Source organism: Mobula birostris, chromosome 17 (assembly GCF_030028105.1).
Source record: "Mobula birostris isolate sMobBir1 chromosome 17, sMobBir1.hap1, whole genome shotgun sequence".
Classification (NCBI taxonomy): domain Eukaryota; kingdom Metazoa; phylum Chordata; class Chondrichthyes; order Myliobatiformes; family Myliobatidae; genus Mobula; species Mobula birostris.
The window spans coordinates 14,584,639-14,605,955 of record NC_092386.1 but is presented as its reverse complement, the minus strand read 5'-3'; the positions used below and the strand labels follow the sequence as shown (position 1 = coordinate 14,605,955).

At 40.2% G+C, this 21,317-nt stretch overlaps 1 protein-coding gene across 8 annotated transcripts in view; it reads left to right on the top strand.

The window, feature by feature from the left end:
• Positions 1-21,317, top strand: part of zfyve16 (zinc finger, FYVE domain containing 16) — a 71,131-nt gene that overhangs the window by 32,629 nt on the left and 17,185 nt on the right. For all 8 annotated transcript variants that reach the window (XR_011889497.1, XM_072281295.1, XM_072281292.1 and 5 more), the window contains 8 exons: positions 3,513-3,670; positions 3,825-4,068; positions 4,916-5,041; positions 8,235-8,390; positions 8,955-9,179; positions 10,479-10,561; positions 17,889-17,993; positions 20,819-20,969. Coding sequence is in view for 7 of the 8 variants with exons in the window: in XM_072281295.1 (XP_072137396.1) it covers positions 3,513-3,670; positions 3,825-4,068; positions 4,916-5,041; positions 8,235-8,390; positions 8,955-9,179; positions 10,479-10,561; positions 17,889-17,993; positions 20,819-20,969 (1,248 nt within the window). In the remaining variant the exon portion in view is untranslated. The remainder of the gene's footprint in view (positions 1-3,512; positions 3,671-3,824; positions 4,069-4,915; positions 5,042-8,234; positions 8,391-8,954; positions 9,180-10,478; positions 10,562-17,888; positions 17,994-20,818; positions 20,970-21,317) is intronic.

The following is a 21,317-nucleotide window of genomic DNA, read 5'->3' as shown; positions in this document are numbered from 1 at the left end:
GTGGAACTGGCTGAGTTCGCAACTCTCTGCAGCTTTTTCCAATTCTGTGCAGTGGCTTCTCCATACCAAATGGTGATGGAACCAGTTAGATTGCTCTCCACTGTGCACCTGTAGAAATTTGCTCGAGTCTTTGGTGTCATACCAAGTCTCCTCAAGCTCCTGATGAAATATACCCACTGTTATGCCTTCTTGGTAATTGCATCAATATATTGGACCCAGGATAGTTCCTCAGAGATGTTGACACGCAGGAACTTGAAGCACTCACTCTTTCTTCTGCTGATACAGGACTAGTGTGTGTTTCCTTGACTTCCTCTTCCTGAAGTCCACAATCAATACATTGGTCTTAAGTTCAAGGTTGTTGTTACAACACCACTCAACCAGTTGATCTATCTCACTCCTATACACCTTCTCATCACCATCTGAAATGTTCCCAACAATTGTGTTCCCGACAAATATATAGATGGTTCTTGAGCTGCACCTAGCCATGAAGTTGTGGGTGTAGAGAGTAGAGCAGTGGCCTAAGCATGCATCCTGGAGGTGCGCTAGTGTTGATTGTCAGTAAGGAGACGTTATTTCTGATCTGCACAGACTGTGGTCTCCGGATGAGGAAGTCAAGGATCCATTTGCAGAGTGAAGCATAGAGGCCCAGGTTTTGGAGCCTGTTGATTAGTACTGAGGGTATGATGCTGTTGAACGCGGAGTTGTAATCAATAAAGAGCCGCCTGATGTTGGTATTGCTGTTGTCCAGGTGATCCAAGGCCGAGTGGAGAACCAATGAGATTGCATCCGCTGTATACCTATTGTGGCAGTAGACAAATTGCAGCGGGTTCAGCTCCTTGCCTAGGCAGAAGTTGATAATGCCCATAATCAACTTTGTAAGAAATAATGGCCTGCAAACCCTACCAGAGCTGGTGTGCATCTGATTCAATCTCTAATTTCAATCAGGATTTTTTTTGCTCTTAAAATAACCTTCCGTAGGTCGTACCTGGACTTCATGTATAGTTATAGATAATCAAATTCTAAAAATCAAATTCAAATTTGATTATCATTTAACCATAAATGAATACAGCCATATGAAACAGCATTCCTCTGAGGCCAAGGTGCAAAACTTACACAGCACATTCAAAATAACGAGCATTGAACTGCTGCTGCTAAGTTAACAAATTTCACGTCTGGTCCTTGCTACAATTGAGGCCACGTAGTTCCCCTGCTGAGTGTCGCGCCACCAAACAAGGCAAACAGGCCTGCAGCATCTTGTATTATCATTGTCCAACAGTGTCTTGCAATCACCAGAGAAACAGCCAAGATAATCATCTGCGGTTACATTGCACGCAGCCTGTGCACGCCAACTCCTATGTCTTCGATATCTTCCTGCAACAGGCAGCAATATGGTCTGCACCCAGTCCAGCTCCCATTCTAGGTACTTCAACAAACAGCTCACTGATGGGGTAGACCTGCAGTGCACAAAGTTCTTGGAGTCCAGTATGGTCTTGCAATTATAAAAATGACATTTAACAAAGCTGACACCTTTGATTGGCCCCTGAGAGGCCGCTGCCGGAAGCCAATGCTGCAGATTAAGCCCTCAGGAGACTACAAATCATCTGGTTCATCCACGGCTTCTGGTTTGGGTATGTCTAGCGTATTCTCAAAGGCACACACTCGTCCACACAGGTCTTGATGAAGTCAGTGACAACTGTGGCATATTCATTCAGATCTGAAGATAAATCCCTGAATATTGTCCAGTACACCGAATGTAAGTGCTCCTCTGTCTCTCTCGACCATACCTTCTTGGTCCTCACCATTGATGCTATGGTCTTTAGTCTCTGCTTATATGCTGGGAGGAGGTTCAGCCTGGTGATTGGACTTTCCAAAGTACAGGTGTGAGATGGCATGGTAAATGTTCTTGATAGTGGTATAACTACTATGTGACTATCAAGTGTGTTGGCGCCTCTGGTTCCACAGGTGATATGTTAGTGGTAGTTTTTCAGAGACGACTTCAAGTTGGCCTGGTTGAAAACTCCTGCAATAATTAGGAAGGATTAGGGTGTGTTGTTTCATGATTGCTGATCACGGTTCTCAGGTCCTCTAGTGCCTGACTTATGTTGGCCAGAGGTGGAATGTACACGGCTACCAGGATGACAGTGAGTAAGTCCTTAGGCAGATAAAATGACGGCACTAGATGTTCCAGGCTGGGTGAGCAGGATTGAGACAACTTCCGTCTCTGCACCATGATGAGTTAAGCATGAAACAAACTCCATCTCTAACTTTAAAAGAATCAGCTGTCATGTCTTTTTGGTGGATATTGAAGCCTTTGGGCTTCAGCGCTGTGTCCAGAGTGACAGGGTTTAAGCATGTTTTTGTGAAGTGAAGTATACAGCAGTCTGTGATGTCCCTTTGATACTGCGATTTTGCTCTGAGGTTTACAGATTTAATTTGCTAATTGTGTGACTAATGAAATGTTTTGCATTTTGACATACATGAAGAACTTGTATATAATTATTTCATAATGAAGCTGTTGGTATTTAAGGATCCAATACATGTTAATTTTCTTGTACTTTGGAAGTCGTGTTTTAATGTATAATATTTGTCAATAATATGCGTCAATAATATGCATTAATATTTTAAGGTGTATGATTATATCTGATACTAATGTATGTGGATATAATCCTGAGTGGATAAAACATAGAATTATTAGAATTTACAGACCAGAAATTGGCCATTTGACCCAACCAGTACATGCAGTTGTTAATAGTCAGAACTGTTTCTATTTTTTATCCTATTCGTTTAACCTTTTATTTCCTTCTTTGTATCTTTGTCTCAAGGAGTGCCCATGGGGCTGAATTTGTATTCTTCCCACGCTTGGCAGAGATTCCTGTCGACTTCCGATTTTTATTCTGATCACTGTCTTATATAAATGGTTTCTGGTTTTCCTCTTGTGGGAAACATCTTCTCTATTTCTTCTCTTTGAAGGTTTTTCATAACTTAAAGCCCTCCTGTCAGGTCACCTTGAAGATAAAACATGAAAATGTATAATCCTTTCCTGACAGTGTAACTTGGCAGTTCTGGTGTGATAAAAATATTTTGCACCCTCTCCAGTGCCTTTTGATCCTTTTTATCACATTAACTGATATTCCACTTGTGGTTTAAACCAATTCTCAAGCAAGAAAATTATTGTTACTTCACTGGTAGCATATGCAAAGAAAGTTGTCTTTAATCAAATGTTTAAGTTGTGTACATAAACTTTGAATATTTGTGATGCTTAGATTATTAATTGCAGTTGGGTTTGAGTGTTTCTCTGGATCTTTGAACACCACAAATGAGTATAGTGTTGATAATTAAGCTTGGTTTTGAACTATTCTATTTTGATATTTCTGGTCTTTTATGTTAAACTGTTTTTGATAGCTAAACCTATTTAAATTGTGATTCCAAACCCAGAATAGAGGCAATAACCCTGATTTATTTGTGGTTCTGTGTGATATGTATGAGCTCTAAGGGTTTTTCTTCTTCTACAGACACCTTTCCCAGAGAGCACAGAAGGGTTTGGTTCGCAGATGGTATTCTGCCAAATGGAGAAGTGGCAGACCCAACAACAATGACGGCAAGCTCACCAGTTGGCACTGGCACAGGAACAACAGAAGATGTACCCAACGTCGCTCAAGAGACAAAAATGGTATCACTGAATGCTGAGTTATCTCCCCTTTAAACAGCAAATCTACATGTTTGTGATGTATTTTATTTAGATAGACTGAAGTGTATTTGCATCTAGTTTTGGAGAGTCCTGAATCACTGTAAGCTCAATGTTTTGTTTTCCCTCCAATGTATAGCCTTCATCACACGGGGCAGGAGATAAAGTACTTTCTGATCATACAAGTCAAGTTGATGCCTTGAAGACTGATTTGGCTGTAACAACAGGTTTAGCAAATGTTCATGGTGTCAAGGCTGACATTTCTCGAACAGACTATAGAGCACTGACTGCCATTGGGAGGTCTGTTCCAAAGGTTATGAGCCTCATTCCAGATAATGAGAATGGTCTTCCACCAATTGTCATAGCAACAGGAGAGAAAGAAGGTAATGCTCAATGTCTAAAATCCTGAATAACATTATTTCTTACATTTCATTCAAATTATTCAGAAATAAAATCAGAGTTAACTGTTACATGTAAAATGCTATTACTTTTACATAATATGTAGAATTTAAAATGCCATGTTTCCCAAAGTATAATTGTACTTTTCTTTAAAATAACTTTGACATATTGGCCATTTATATGTTGGCATTTGTGGCAATCGTATCCATAGCAAAATCAAATGGCAGTTAACTGAATATTTCTTAAAAACCAAAAGGATTCTAATCTTTACAAATATTAACTTTAAATGAATTTCTCTATTTTGAGTGATGTTTCTAACAATAGGGAATAACATCAGGACAGAATCCTGTTACCTTTCAAGTGCTCTGTTATTTCTGGGCAGGTCTTCATTCTCATTTTTGGGTGGTAAACAACTTCACATTGTAGTTTTGCTAGTTGATGCTTTTCAAATAAATGGTCATTTGATGTTTATGAAAACCAACAACAATTGAGTATGTGGCATGTTTAATTCAATTGGCATATTTTGCTTGTATCTACTAATAGTGTGTCATGTATGGCCTCTTGATTCAAAGATAGAACTCTCATGTTTCTGATCGTGAGGTTGGAAGGTCAGTCATCTTTTCTGGAAATTACGTGTACAATCTGGACTGAAATAATAGTGCATTAGTGAACATTGCAGTAGCATTTTATAGCTCTTGTACCATGGTTGATATGTGAAGGTTCTGTGTCTGGATTTCTTAAAGATGATATTGATGGAATTGGTATTCTGTAGAAATATCTTCAGTATTCACAATCACTCTCTGCTTTATTTCCTGTGCACTTACTGTGGAGGTCGAGCAGTGGTGGAGGAGCATCCAACTCAGAGCCAGGCATTGTTACGGCTGGAAGACGGAGAGGCAAATCCTTTGACCTTTGTGCTGAATGCCAATCTTATTGTAAATGTGAAATTTGTGAATTGTGAGTAGATTCACCAAATAACACAGTCTCTTTAAAACTGAGATTAAAAGATTAGTTATATTTCTTTATTTGTGTTATTGAGGTCATTTCCTTCTGCAGTTATATGGAAATTTAGATCTATGGCCAGAATTTTGATTTTAAATGTTGTATTTTCTATCATTATGCTAATCTAGAGAATTAGTTTTCCCAGATGATGTTGTTTTAAGTATCCTTTGCTTTTGCCACAAAGCAACCACTCAGGTAATTAACTCTCTCAAGCATCTCAGTTAAAGTGGCCAGTACTGTTGGAGGTCAGCTTGGGATTAAAAGTTCAACACTTCTTTGTGAACACCATCTAGGATACACACATTCTGGTGTTAGATTTCTACAGTTCCAGGTCAATGACCTCTCCTCAGCACTAGAAAGATCAGTATGGAATATTAACTGTGGTCATCCATTTACACTTGTTGCCTGTTATTGGTTTTGCCTTTGCTGCAGTGAACAGGATCTACTTTTTAACTGGGCAGCGCGGCTCAAGGGGCTAGAAGAGTCTACCCTGCACTGTGTCTCAATAAAAATAAAATATTGCATACTCAATGGTCACTTTATTAGGTACCTGAGTATATGTTCATAGTCTTCTGCTGTTGTAGCCCATTCACTACAAGGTTCAACATGTTGTGAGTTCAGAAATGCTCTTCTGCATTATTATTGTTGTACCAGTTTGACCATTCTCCTCTGACTTCTCATTAACAAGGTGTTTCTGCTCACAGAATTGCCACTTACTAGATGCTTTGTTGTTTTCTTCACTATTCTCTGTAAACTCTAGAGACCTGTGTGTGAAAATCCCAGCAGGGCAGCACTTTCTGAGATACTCAAACCATGCTGTCTGGCACCAGCAACCGTTCTATGGTCAAAGTCACTTAGATCACATTTCTTCCCCATTCTGATGTCTGGTCTGAACCTCGTGACCATATCTGTATGCTTTTATACATTGAGGTGCTGCCACACAATTGGCTGATTAGATATTTGCATTATCGAGCAGGTGTACCCAATCAGGAGACCGCTGAGTGTATATTCCTTTGCCTTGTTTGCTCTCCTGCAAATGTGTTACCTCACTTTCAAGCAAACTGTGCTACTTAGCCCTTTTCCACCTGGCCAATTGATCCAATACCTTCTGTTGTTATACAGATTTTTTTTTCTCATATTCACCAGATAGGCAAATACTTCATCATGTACAAAATCATATCTTCTACGTTAAATCTAAATCACTGAGTCCTTTATTTCATGGTATGTACCAGCCCTTGAAACCTGTGATTAGAAACCAATTGTAATAATCCTTCCAATAACCAGAGCAACTACTTAATAGACTGGGATTAGAATTATCTGATCAGTTGCTGCTGCTCCCTTTTAGACTTCCTAAAGTTAGGTGTTTCTCTTCTTTTTACCTTTTTTCTCGGTGATCCACATAGCGATGTCTTGCTGTCATAATCCTATTGATATAAATCTGTGAAGCACCAATTTTCCTTTGCTGGTCCCTCTTTGTCAAACCTTGCTAACCTTTCATTGACCTGGAGTTTCAAATTCTCCAGTATTCTCAAAAAATCTGTTCATTTGATTTTTCCATGTACGCCTTTCCCTCTTGAATGTGTATTCTCAAACCTGTAACTATTTTCCTTTCAACTTTTTGAATCAGCTTTCCAATCATACCCAAAAGAAAGAAGCTGCAACAGTGAAAAGAGCTTCTGTCATGTTTGGTACATTTTCTGCCATTTTAGAAGGCTTTAACATGGCTCATCTTTCAGTTATCACTCCTTTCCTGATGTAGAATTCTGCCTCAAAATTTTGCTTGGTTCTGTCCTGATTTTTACCTGAGGGGAATAATGTAGATTAAAATGCCGTGTACCTTAATAATTCAAGATATTGGTTCCTTCAGGAAAACAGAAAAAAAAATAATGTTTAAATTTGGTCACCTTTTGCCCTAACCGTAGACCTGTCACCATTTTCCAAACACCAATAATGTTTTTTTAAACTCCTTTTAATACCTACCAACTTTTCCCACCTTTCTTTCATCTCTGGGTCTTCCACTCACAGAATGACCAGCAATAATACTTGCACTAATTTCCCACTGATCTCTTGTCATTTCGAGCCTTTAAAACACCACTTGCATTTTAACCTACACTGACTTTCCATTCAGAACATTCTGAGAGATTTTATGACAGGCAGTATTTCAATACACATGATTTTTCAAAGGCATTAACACTATTAAGTACAGTGGATTCCAGTTAATTCGGTGATTGGTTAAAGGAGACAGTCGTTTATTTGGATCAACTCATAAAGAACAAAATCAAAAAGAGAAGTTAAAAGTTTGAAAGTTAAAGAAAAGATTTCGTCAACTACATCGAAAAGAAAGCTGGAATTCCCTTCTTTTATTTGGAATACCATGCTGCTTAGTTGGCACAGGAGACTGTCGGCAAACAATTTCTATCTTACATCAGTAGTGTGCACTTGCATGGCTAGTAGACACTACTCCATGCTTAGAGTAATCCGTTTTTGAATAACATTAGATGTTTTTGTGTTTTTTTAAAAAGCAGTGATTTTTGTCACTGATTGTTGGCGAGAAATAAGCAGTAAGACAATTTGGAGTTGTCAACTACAGTTTCAAGCATTCTGGCTTGGAGATGCCAAAGAGGGTTGGGAATGAAGGTGAAATGATTTCGCTACTTTAACAAGTTAGGAATTATGAAGGTATCAATAACCATCTTGAATGTTACAATGAAAATGAAAATTTGGAGGATGCAATTGTCTAAAATATTGTATGGAGACAGTCCATTATCTGCACTAGGAGTCGCTGCTGATTTTGTTCATTTACATACAGTCAATCAAAAGAACACAGCAGATGAATTCCTCTGTCAATAACTGCTAGGAACTAGTACAGTTTTATAGTACTGTAGAGGTATTGGTAGTGTTCTGATTTGTATTTCATTTAAATAATAAATTGTTACTCAGTTAAGCAGTTTATCTTTTATTTCACTTAATTATTTCCATGAAATTTCAGCTAATTAGGGTAGCCACTTAATTGAGCCAAAATGTTCTGGTCCCGATGTGCCCAAATTAACCAGAATCCACTGTATTTGTTTTCCAAAAAATATTATAATTTTAATCAATAGTTAAGTCATAAATTTTGATTTTATTTTTCTTTCTTTCATATACCTAGATGCTTCAAATAAATGCTGGTGCTTTGTATCTAATGGATTACATGGTGTAGGCCAGGCCGAAGTAGTTATTTTGTTGTCGTGTTTATCTGAAGAAAGCGCAATTCCAAAAGACATCCTTAAATTTTATGTTAAACTATATCAGGATGCTTCCAAAGGTATGAATTCAACATCCCATCATATAACTAATTAATTAAAATATACTTTAATCCTAACATTCAGTTGGGTTTTTTTCATGTGGTCCTACCCTGAATGTTTGTTAATTTGGGTCTTAAAATGTATTTAGTAAGTTTTAACTTTACAGATAAGTAATTCTAATCTCAGTTTAAAAGAATCTGTTCTAGTGTTATTTGATTAGGTAATGAGACACAGCTTCAGAATATGACATCCCTTTAGAAAAGAGATCAGGAGGAATTTATTTAGCCAGAAGTTTGTGAATCTGTGGAATTCATTGCCACAGACAACTGTGGAGGCCAAGTCATTGGGTATATTTAAATTGGAGGTTGATTAGTAAGGTTATGGAGAGAAAGTTGGAGAATGGGATTGAGAAGGAAATTAAATCAGCCATGATAGGGTGGTGGAGCAGACTTGATGGGCCGAATAGCCTAATTCTGCTCCTTTGTTATATGGTTTTAAGGTGATTGATATATTCAGTTTCTAAATCTGCTAGAATTTGATCACTTGAAAACAACTTGTTAATTGTTCTCTCTTTCCTTCAACAGGAAAAACCATTGGAAATTTAGGAATGTTTTCCTTCACAGAAAGTTTTCTAGGTAGTAAAGATCATGGTGGATTCCTTTTTGTTATGCCAACATTTCAGACACTATCAAATCTACTGATTCCTACTAGCCCGTTTTTATTTGGAATTCTCATTCAGAAATTAGAAATACCTTGGGCAAAGGTGTTTCCCATTCGACTCATGCTAAGATTAGGAGCAGAATACAACGGTGAGTTTTAACCTGTTTGCCAATAAAGTAAACTAATTCTGATCTAGGGTCGTCATTTTCAGCCAAGACCCTTTATTGACTGTAATTCATCTAGATGCTGCTTAACCTGCTGAGTTCTTCCAGCATTTTATGTGTGTTGCTCTGGATTTCCAGCATCTGCAGAATCTCGCATGTTTGTAATTCTTATCTGTCTGATGTAATGATTAGGGACTGATGCATTATTTCTGGGGTTAATTCCATTAGATTCTACATTATTTCTGTTTATTTGAGTAAGACTTGGGTGAGATAGAAAGATGGTATAGAATTTTAACTCACTGGGCTGAGAAAATAGAATTATGAGTTACTTTGGAGTAGTGAACAGAATTAAATGTAGATTTAGCAAAATAAGGCACAGTTTGCCTCTATCATTCAATAGAGTCATATAAGAGTACAGCACAGAAACAGGCCCTTTGACCCATCTAGTCCGTGTTGAACCATTTAATCTGCCTACTCCCTTTGATCTGCACCAGTACCATAACCCTCCATACCCCTTCCATCCATGTACCTGTCCAAACTTCTCTTACACATTGAAATCGAGTTCGCGTGCACCACTTGCACTGACAGCTCATTCCACGCTCTGAGTGAAGAAGTTTCCCCTCATGTTCCACTTAAACAGTTCACTTTTAATCCATGACCTCTGGTTGTAGTCCCACACAACCTCAGTGGAAAAACCCTACTTGAATTTACCCTATCATAACTTTGTATACCTCTATTAAATCTCCTCTCAATCTCCTTTAATAAATGTATCATTAATAAATGGGTATAATGCCCAGCAATTAAACCTTTATCCTCTGCCTTATAGTCTTCTGGAGAGGCTTGTGTTGCTCTTCTTGGGACAAATGATGAAGCTCCTTTGTTTGCGGTCTCTTTATGCTGCCCAACTGCCCAAATTTTTCCAGTGTTCTCTTTTTTTATTTCCACCATTTGCCGTTCTTTTTTTATTTTCTTGAGGATTAATGATAATAATCATATGTGATGCCAATAATTGTCATAATATTCAAGAAGGAAGTGTCATGTATAATTAAAATCTTCACAGGAAGCTTCTGTAGTAGTTTACAATGGGATATGGACCTATTATATCCGTTGATTAGAGTACCTTTATTTAGGTTGCCAGATGTTTGTGGCTTGAAATAAATCTTTGTTTCTAATTTGAAATCTGCAAGTAATGACGTATGAGCCTTGAAGTTGCTGCTTCTAACTTATTTCCATTTGTCCCACCCACCAGTGGAGGTACTGATTGGTCTGCGTTTTCATTCACAGTTTATCCTTGTCCCTTAATGAGTGTTCGATTCCGTAAAGCATTCTTTGGAGATGTAGGTCATACCATCATGAATTTGCTAGCTGTAAGTACTTATAGTTTGTCTTTCTGCCATTTTTGCCTGTGTTTCAATCCTACTTATCTGTTTTGGGGTAAGGATGAATTGTACAAAAGGGACGGGTTGCACCTTAACAGGCGGGGGACCAGCATTCTGGCAGGCAGGTTTGCCACTGCTACATGGGTGTGTTTAAACTAAGTAGTGGGGGGGGGGGGAGGAGAGGAAATATAAGGATGGAGGTAAAGGAAAAGAGAGAATAAGGAAAGTTAAGAAAGACAACAGAATTAACGGGGCAGAAAGCTCAGGAAGAGATCGGAGAGTATGGCCAAGAGCAATAGGAATCGATGTGAAAGGTGAGGGGAATAATGGATTAAAAGTATTATATATGAATGCACGAGGTATAAGAAATAAAGTGGATGAGCTTGAGGCTCAGTTGGAAATTGGCAAGTATGATGTAGGAATAACAGAGACATGGCTGCAAGAGGACCAGGGCTGGGAAATGAATATTCAAAGGTATGCGTCCTATCGAAAGGACAGACAGGTGGGCAGAGGGTGTGGGGTGGCTCTGTTGGTGAGGAATGAAATTCAGTCCCTTGCAAGGGGCAACATAGAATCAGGAGATGTAGAGTCAGTATGGATAGAACTGAGAAATTGTAAGGGCAAAAAGACCCTAATGGGAGTTACCTACAGGCCCCCAAACAGTTGCCTGGATATAGGGTGCAAGTTGAATCAAGAGTTAAAATTGGCATGTCGCAAAGGTAATGCTATGGTTGTTATGGGGGATTTTAACATGCAGACAGACTGGGAAAATCAGGTTAGTACTGGACCCCAAGAAAGGGAGTTTGTGGAGTGCCTCCGAGATGGATTCTTAGAGCAGCTTGTACTGGAACCTACCAAGGAGAAGGCAATTCTGGATTTAGTGTTGTGTAATGAACCGGATTTGATAAGGGAACTCGAGGCAAAGGAGCCATTAGGAGGTAGTGACCATAATATGATAAGTTTTAATCTACAATTTGAGAGGGAGAAGGGAAAATCGGAAGTGTCAGTATTGCAGTTGAACAAAGGGGACTATGGAGCCAAGAGGGAGGAGCTGGCCAAAGTTGACTGGAAAGATACCCTAGCAGGGATGATAGTGGAACAACAATGGCAGGTATTTCTGGGAATAATACAGAAGGTGCAGGATCAGTTCATTCCAAAGAGGAAGAAAGATTCTAAGGGGAGTAAGGGGCGACCATGGCTGACAAGGGAAGTCAAGGACAGTATAAAAATAAAAGAGAAGAAGTATAACATAGCAAAGATGAGCAGGAAGCCAGAGGATTGGGAAGCTTTTAAAGAGCAACAGAGGATAACTAAAAAGGCAATATGGAGAGAAAAGATGAGATGGAAGCTAGCCAAGAATATAAAGGAGGATAGTAAAAGCTTCTTTAGGTATGTGAAGAGGAAAAAATTAGTTGAGACCAAAGTAGGGCCCTTGAAGACAGAAACGGGTGAAATTATTATGGGGAACAAGGAAATGGCAGACGAGTTGAACAGGTGCTTTGGATCTGTCTTCACTAGCAAACAATCTCCCAGATGTAATAGTGGCCAGAGGACCTAGGATAACTGAAGGAGATTCACATTAGGCAGAAAATGGTGTTGGATAGACTGATGGGACTGAAGGCTGATAAGGTGTGGTCTCACCAGGGCCTGATGGTCTGCATCCCAGGGTACTTAAGGAAGTGGCTCTAGAAATCGTGGATGCATTGGTGATTATTTTCCAATGTCCTATAGATTCAGGATCAGTTCCTGAGGACTTGAAGGTAGCTAATGTTATCCCACTTTTTAAGAAAGGAGGGAGAGAGAAAACAGTGAATTATAGACCAGTTAGCCTGACATCAGTGGTGGGGAAGATGCTGGAGTCAATTATAAAAGATGAAATAGTGGCACATTTGGATAGCAGTAACAGGATCGGTCCGAGTCAGCACGGATTTACGAAGGGGAAATCATGCTTGACTAATCTTCTGGAATTTTTTGAGGATGTAACTATGAAAATGGACAAGGGAGAGCCAGTGGATGTAGTGTACCTGGACTTTCAGAAAGCCTTTGATAAGGTCCGACATAGGAGATTAGTGGGCAAAATTAGAGCACATGGTATTGGGGGTAGGGTACTGACATGGATAGAAAATTGGTTGGCAGACAGGAAACAAAGAGTAGGGATTAATGGGTCCCTTTCAGAATGGCAGGCGGTGACTAGTGGGGTACCGCAAGGCTCGGTGCTGGGACCGCAGCTATTTACAATATACATTAATGATTTAGATAAAGGGATTAAAAGTAACATTAGCAGATTTGCAGATGACACAAAGCTGGGTGGCAGTGTGAAATGTGCGGAGGATGTTGAGATAATGCAGGATGACTTAAGTTGGGTGAGTGGGCAGATGCATGGCAGATGCAGTTTAATGTGGATAAATGTGAGGTTATCCACCTTGGTGGCAAGAACAGGAAGGCAGATTACTATTTGAATGGTGTCAAGTTAGGAAAAGGGGAAGTACAACGAGATCTAGGTGTCCTCGTTCATCAGTCACTGAAAGTAAGCATGCAGGTACAGCTGGCAGTGAAGAAAGCTGATGGCATATTGGCCTTCATAACAAGGGGAGTTGAGTATAAGAGCAAAGAGGTCTTTCTGCAGTTGTACAGGGCCCTGGTGAGACCACACCTGGAGTATTGTGTACAGTTTTGGTCTCCAAATTTGAGGAAGGACATTCTTGCTATTGAGGGAGTGCAGCGGAGGTTCACGAGGTTAATTCCCAGGATGGCGAGACTGTCATATGTTGAAAGATTGGAGGGACTGGGCTTGTATACTCTGGAATTTAGAAGGATGAGAGGGGATCTGATTGAAACATATAAGATTATTAAGGGATTGGACACGCTGGAGGCAGGAAACATGTTCCCGATGTTGGGGGAGTCCAGAACCAGAGGCCACAATTTGAGAATAAAAGGTAGGCCATTTAGAATGGAGTTGAGGAAAAACTTTTTCACCCAGAGAGTTGCGGATCTGTGGAATGCTCTGCCTCAGAAGGCAGTGGAGGCCAATTCTCTGGATTCTTTCAAGAAAGAGTTAGATAGAGCTCTTAATGATAGTGGAGTCAAGGGATATGGGGAGAAGGCAGGAACGGGGTACTGATTGTGGATGATCAGCCATGATCACAGTGAATGGCGGTGCTGGCTTGAAGGGCCGAATGGCCTACTCCTGCACCTATTGTCTATTATTTTCCAGATATAAATATTTTAAAACTTATTTAGGTTCATTCCTGCTTCTGGTGTTGATAAATCCAGATTACATCATTCAATAAGTGAATGGAAGTAAGTGTGAAGATACTTATTAAGGTACTGGAGCCATTTGTGAGTCTTGTTACAAAGAGGGTCACAGAGCACTACAGCACAGAAATGGGCCGTACAGCCCATCTAGTCCATGCCAAACTATTTCTCTGCCTAGTCCCATCTACCCACACCCAGACCGTAGCCCTCCATACCCCTCCCATCCATGTACCTACCCAAACTTCTCTTAAATGTTACAAATGAATCTGTTCATCCGTTGGTGGCTCGTTCCACATTCGCAACCTAAGTGAAGTAGTTTATTTCCTTAAATGTTTCACCTTTCACCCTAAACTTATGACCTCTAGTTCTAGCCTCACCCAACCCGAGAGGAACAAACCTCCATGCGTTCATCTGATCTATACCCCTTGTAATTTTCTATACCGCTATCATATCTCCTTTCATTCTTCTGAAGAGAAATGGAAGTTTTAGTTTAGATGTTGATAGTATGGAATTTTGCTGAACTCAGAAGTAGATTGGGTCAGATCCAAGGATGCATTTCAACTTAGAAGCATAGTACAGTACAGCACAGTTTGGGCTTTTCATCCCATGAAGTTGTACCAATCTATATAAACCTATTCTACAATTAATCTGACTCTCCCCTCCTGCACAGCCCATGACCCTTCATTTTCCTTACATTCTTGCATTTCTTTAAGAGTCTTTGAAATGTCCTTAATGTATCAGCCTCTACCACCACCTCCAGCATCGACACTTACGACCCTGTGTAAAAACAGCTCTGACGCATCCTCTAAGCTTTCCCCCACTCCCCTTAAATGGATGCCCTCTGGCATTAGCCATTGGTGCCCTGGTTAAAGGCTTTGGGTGCCCGCTCTCTCTGCCTCTTATCATCTTATACACCTCTATCAAGTTGCCTCTCATCCTCCTTTGCTCCGAAGAGAAAAGCCCTACCTTGTTCAGCCTTTCCTCATAAGACTTGCCCTCTAATCCAGGTAGCATCCTGGTCAACCTCCTCTGCACCCTTTCTAAAGCTCCAAGTGTGGTCTAACCAGAGTTTTATTTTATAGCGCATACATCAGCATGGTCTTTATCAATTACAGCTCGGCATTTTAACACCATTTTCCCCTCGAAACTAATCAGTAAGCTCCGAGATCTGGGCCTCAGTACCCCTTGTGCAATTGGTTCCTGGATTTCCTCAGTTGGAGACCGTAGTCAGTTCGGATTGGCAAAAACATCTTCTCCACGATCCCCGTCAGCACTGAAGCATCACAGAGATGTGTGCTTAGCCCCCTACTCTACTCACTTTACACCTATGACTGTGTGGCTAAGTACAGCTCCGGAACCATATACAAGTGTGCTGATGACATCACTGTCGTGAGTTGTATCAAAGGGGGTCATGAATCAGCATACAGGAGGGAGACTGAAAATTTAGCTGAGTGGTATAATGACAGCCTCTCACTCAAGGTCAATAAGACCAAGGAACTGATTGTAGACTTTAAGAGAGGGAAACCAGAGGTCCGTGAGCCAGTAATCATCGGAGGATCAGAGGTAGAGGGGATGTCACTATCTCAGAGGATTGTCCTGGACCCATCATATGAATATAATTGTGAAGAAAGCACGACAGTACCTCTACTTCCTCGGGAGTCTGGAGAATCAGCGTGCCATCGAAAACTTTGACAAACTTCTAGAGATGTGTGGTGTATCGTGTACTGACTGGCTGCATTACGGCCTGGTATGGGAGCACCAATGCCTTTGAAAGGAAAATCCTACAAAAGGTACTGGATTCGGCCACAACCCTCCCAAGCATTGAGCATACCTGCATGAAAGGTTGCCGTCAAAAAGCAGCATCAGTCATCACAGATCCTCACCACCCAGGCCATGCTCTTTTCTCGCCGCTGCCTTCGGGTAGGATATACAAGTGCCTCAATACTCACACCACCAAGTTCAAGAACAGTTACTGCCCCTTAGCCATTATGCTCTTGAACAAAAGGGGATGGCTACACTCATTTAAGGACTCTGTTATATTGTTATTTCATGCTATTTATTCCTGCTTTTGCACAGTTTGTTTATAGTTAACAGTTCCTGATGTTTACAGTTTACAGTTACTGTTCTATAGATTTGCTAAGTATGCCCACAGGAAAAAAAAGAATCTCAGGGTGGTATGTGGTAACATGTATGTACTCTGATAGTAAATTGTACTTTGAACTTTGCAACATTACCTTGCGGCTCTTGACCTGGCTTCCCTGATTAATGAAGGCCAGCACACCATACGTTTTCATAATAACCCTGTCAACGTTCACAGCAACTTTGAGAGTCTGTGGACATGGATCCCAAAATCCCTCTGCTCTTCCACACTGCTAAGAATCTTACCATCAACCCTGTATTCTGCCTTCAAACTCGACCTTCCCAAATGAATCACTCCATGGTTTTCCAGATTGAACTCCATCTGCTACTTCTCAGCCCAGCTCTGCATTTTGTCTGTATCCTGTTTTAATCTATGACAATCTTCTACACTACCCACACTAGCATGAACCCCTCCTGTTCCATGCAATCATGGTCATGTGTCATTGGTTTAAACATTGCTGCTACCAAACCACAGAGCCTGTTCCTGCAGATTACCACCATTAATTGATAATTCATTATACTTCTATTGACCAAATCACTTTAATTCAGAAAATGGCTATGGACTTTCAATTTGCAGTTTAGGTATCCATTAACCAACTGAATTGAATTGACTTTATTACTTACATCCTTCAAATACATGAGGAGTAAAGATCTTCATATTATGTCTCCGTTCAAATGTGCAATTATAGTAATTTATAATAAATATTATGTACAACAGGATAGTCAATATAGCATAGAAATAGTGTAGCATCAACATGAATTCATCAGTCTGATGTCCTGGTGGATGAAGCTGGCCCGGAGCCTGTTGGTCCTGGCTTTTAGGCTGCGATATCATTTCCCGGATGGTAGCAGCTGGAACAGCTTGTTGGGGTGACTCGGGTCTCCAATAATCCTTCGGGCCCTTTTTACGCAACTGTCTTTGTAAGTGTCCTAAATGGTGGGAAGTTCACATCTACAGATGCGCTGGGCTTATCCACACCACTCTTTGCAGAGTCCTGCGATTGAGGGAAGTACAGTTCCCATACCAGGCAGTGATGCAGCCAGTCAGGATGCTCTCAATTGTGCCCCTATAGAAAGTTCTTAGAATTTGGGGGCCCATACCAAACTTCTTCAACTGTCTGAGGTGAAAGAGGCGCTGTTGTGCTTTTTCACCACACAGCCGGTATGTATAGACCACGTGAGATCGTTGGTGATGTTTATGCCAAGGAACTTAAAAATGTTCACCCCCCTCTACTCCAGATCCATTGATGTCTATAGGGATTAGCCTGTCTCCATTCCTCCTGTAGCCCACAACTAGCTCCTTTGTTTTTGTGACTTTGAGGGAGAGGTTGTTTTCTTGACACCATTGTGTCAGGGTGATGACTTCCTCTCTGTAGGCTGCCTCATTATTATTTGAGATTAGGCAATCAGTGTAGTGTCATCAGCAAATTTAATTAGCGGATTGGAGCTATGGGTGGTGACACAGTCATAGGTATACAGAGAGTAAAGGAGGGGGCTTAGTGCACAGCCCTGAGGGGCACCTGTGTTGAGGATTAGAGGGGCAGAGGTGAAGGAGCCCACTCTTACCACCTGCTGGTGATCTGACAGGAAGTTCAGTATCTAGCTACACAAGGCAGGGTCAAGGCCGAGGTCTCTGAGCTTCTTGACGAGCCTGAAGGGAATTATGGTGTTGAATGCTGAACTGTAGTCCAAGAACAGCATTCTCACATAAGCATCCCTCTTCTCCAGATGTGTACCGACAGTGTGTAGAGCTATGGCTATTGCGTTGTCTGTCGATGGGTTGTGTCGATAGGCGAATTGTTGAAAATATTCCAAGATATTTTATGTCACTGTGATACTCTGTATATAACCTGAAAACTTAGTTTGATTATTTCCCTGTTGAAATGTTGTTATTTGTCCTTGGATCGTTCTCTCTTTGTAGGATCTTCGAAATTACCAGTATACTTTGCCGACAATTGAGGGATTGGTGCTTCATCTGGAGATGGGGAAAAGTTCAATTAAAATCCCTAAGAGGAGATACAGTGAGGTTAGTAATGAAATTAAACTGGTTACCAGGTAATCGTTCTGTCAGACACTCATTTATAAATTTTGTTTGGTGGAGGATGAACATATTGAAACATGTATTCCTGCTGTGGTTTTGGATGTTGAATGCACAGTAATGAAATGATAAATTTTTGCTGTTCTTAAAATTCTTGAAGTGTATTGAAATCCGACAATAGATTGAAGACAAGTTCAGATTCAGATATATTTATTACACATGCATCAAAACCTACAGTGAAATGCATTGTCTCTGTTAATAATCTACACAACTGAAGGGTGTGCTGGGAGCAGTCCGTAAGTGTTGGCACACATTCTGGTGCCAACATAGCATGTCCACCCTGCTCGCAGAACAATGTTGAGCACAACAAAATAGACATACTAAACGACAAAGCAACAAAGGCAAAACAACCCCATTCCTTCCTACCAAATATACATGTACACAGACTTTCTGATTCCATATATACATTTGATGTTTGTCTTTCATCCTTTAAAATTAATAATTGTCAACTTTGTAACTGTAAATTTAGCCCAAGACACAATAAAATGTCACCTAGTTTTTTTTTAAATACTCTCATTAAATTAATGAGACTATTTTGGAACCTTAACTGTATTTGTTGTACATCTTTTTAATTTTTATTCCTTCTCACTCTAAACTCTACTGATATGAAGAAAAATCATCTCATTTCTATTGGGTTAGTGCATTGATACTAATGAAAATTCATACTAATCAGAATCAAGTTTAATATCACTGGCATATGTCATGAATTGCATACAGTATGTTGTTTTATGGCAGCAGTACATTGCAAACATTATACCAATATAAATTACAAAAAGAAATATATGTGTTTGTGTGTGTATCTATAGAGATTAAGAAAAGAGTGCAAAAAGAGTGGGAAAAAAATACTGAAGTACAAACCCCATTTTCAGGAAAGTTGGGATATTTTCCAAAATGCAATAAAAACAAAAATCTGTGATATGTTAATTCACGTGAACCTTTATTTAACTGACAAAAATACAAAGAAAATATTTTCAATAGTTTTACTGACCAACTTAATTGTATTTTGTAAATATACACAAATTTAGAATTTGATGGCTGCAACACACTCAACAAAAGTTGGGACAGAGTTAAAATAAGATTGAAAAGTGCACAGAATATTCAAGTAACACCGGTTTGGAAGACTCCACATTAAGCAGGCTAATTGATAGCAGGTGAGGTATCATGACTGGGTATAAAAGTAGCGTCCATCAAAGGCTCAGTCTTTGCGAGCAAGGACAGGTTGTGGCTCACCCCTTTGTGCCAAAATTCTTGAGAGAATTGTTAGTTCAAAAGGAACATTTCTCAACGCAAGATTGCAGAGAATTTTGGTCTTTCAACATCTACAGTACATAATATTGTGAAAAGATTCAGAGAATTCAGAGACATCTCAGTGCATAAAGGGCAAGGTCAGAAACCACTGTTGAATGCGCGTGATCTTTGAGCCCTCAGGCAGCACTGCCTAAGAAACCATCATGCTACTGTGACAATTATAGCCACCTGGGCTCGGGAGTACTTCGGAAAACCATTGTCACTCAACACAGTCCATCGCTGCATCCAGAAATGCAACTTGAAACTGTATTACACAAGGAGGAAGCCATACATCAACTCTATGCAGAAACACCGGCGAGTTCTCTGGCCCTGAGCTCATCTCAGAAGGACCAAAAGACTGTGGAACCATGTGCTGTGGTCAGATGAGTCCACATTTCAGCTAGTTTTCAGAAAAAAAACGGGCATCGACTTCTCCGTGCCAAAGATGAAAACGACCATCCAGATTGTTATTAGCAAAAGGTGTAAAAGCCAGCATCTTTGATGGTATGGGGGTGCATCAGTGCCCACAGCATGGGTGAGTTGCATGTATGCGAAGGTACCATTGACTTTGAGGCATATATTAGGATTTTAGAGAGACATATGTTGCCATCAAGGTGACGTCTCTTCCCGGGACGTCCATGCTTATTTCAGCAGGACAATGCCAGACCACATTCTGCATGGGCTACAACAGCGTGGCTTTGTAGACCCAGAGTGCGTGTGCTTGACTGGCCTGCTGCCAGTCCAGATCTATCTCCTATTGAAAATGTATGGCGCATCATGAAGAGGAGGATCAGACAACGAAGACCACGGACTGTTGAGCAGCTGAAGTCTTATGTCAAGCAAGAATGGACAAAATTTCCAATTGCAAATCTACTACAATTAGTATCCTCAGTTCCAAACCAAAACGATTAAAAAGTGTTATTAAAAGGAAAGGTGATGTAACACAATGGTAAACATGCCTCTGTCCCAACTTTTGTTGAGTGTGTTGCGGCCATCAAATTCTAAATTTGTGTATGTTTACAAAATACAATTAAGTTTGTCAGTAAAACTATTGAAAATCTTTTCTTTGTACTTCTGTCAGTTAAATAAAGGTTCACGTGAATTAACATATCACAGGTTTTTGTTTTTATTGCATTTTGGAAAATATCCCGACTTCTCTGGAAATGGGGTTTGTAGTTTTCATGAGTTCATTGTCCATTTATAAATCGATAGTGGAGGGGAAGAAGCTGTTCCTGAGACATTGAGTACGTGTTTCAGGATGTGCTCCTGTACATCCTCCTTGATGGTAGCAATGAGAAGAGGGTATGTCCTGGGTGGTGGGGGTCCTGAGTGACAAGTGACACTTCTTTGAGGCATCTCCTTTTGAAGATGTCCTCGACGTGGGTCCGGCTAGTGCCCGTGATGGAGCTGGCTGAGTTTGCAACTTTTTTGCTGTCATTTCATGATTGCCTGTTTCTGTTTCTTAGGTCATGAAAGTAGTAACCTCTTCAAATGAACATGTGGTTGCTATGGCAACAAGTTTTAGTTCAGATGCTGATTCACACCTGGTCTGCATACAAACTGAGGATAAAAATTATCAAACACATGCAAACACTGTTGCTGGGAAGACCAGGAAAGGTAACTTTGTATTTTGTTTTCTGTTTTGGTTGTGGAATTCTGCAGAATTCATCGTTGAATGACTATTCTCAACATTGGTGCTCCACAAGGGTATGTCCTCAGCCCCCTTTTTCTACTCCCTGTACACTCTGTGTGGACAGATTCTGCTCTAATTTCATCTACAAGTTTGATAGCAGATGATACCAACGTGGTGGCCTATCTCAAATAATGATGAGTCAGAGTACTGGAAGGAGAGAAAGAGCTTAGTGACTTGGGGTCATGTCAACAACCTGTCCCTCAAAGTCAACAAAACAAAAGAATGGATCATTACCTTCAGGAAGGTTGGGGGGGAGGGCGTGGTATACATTG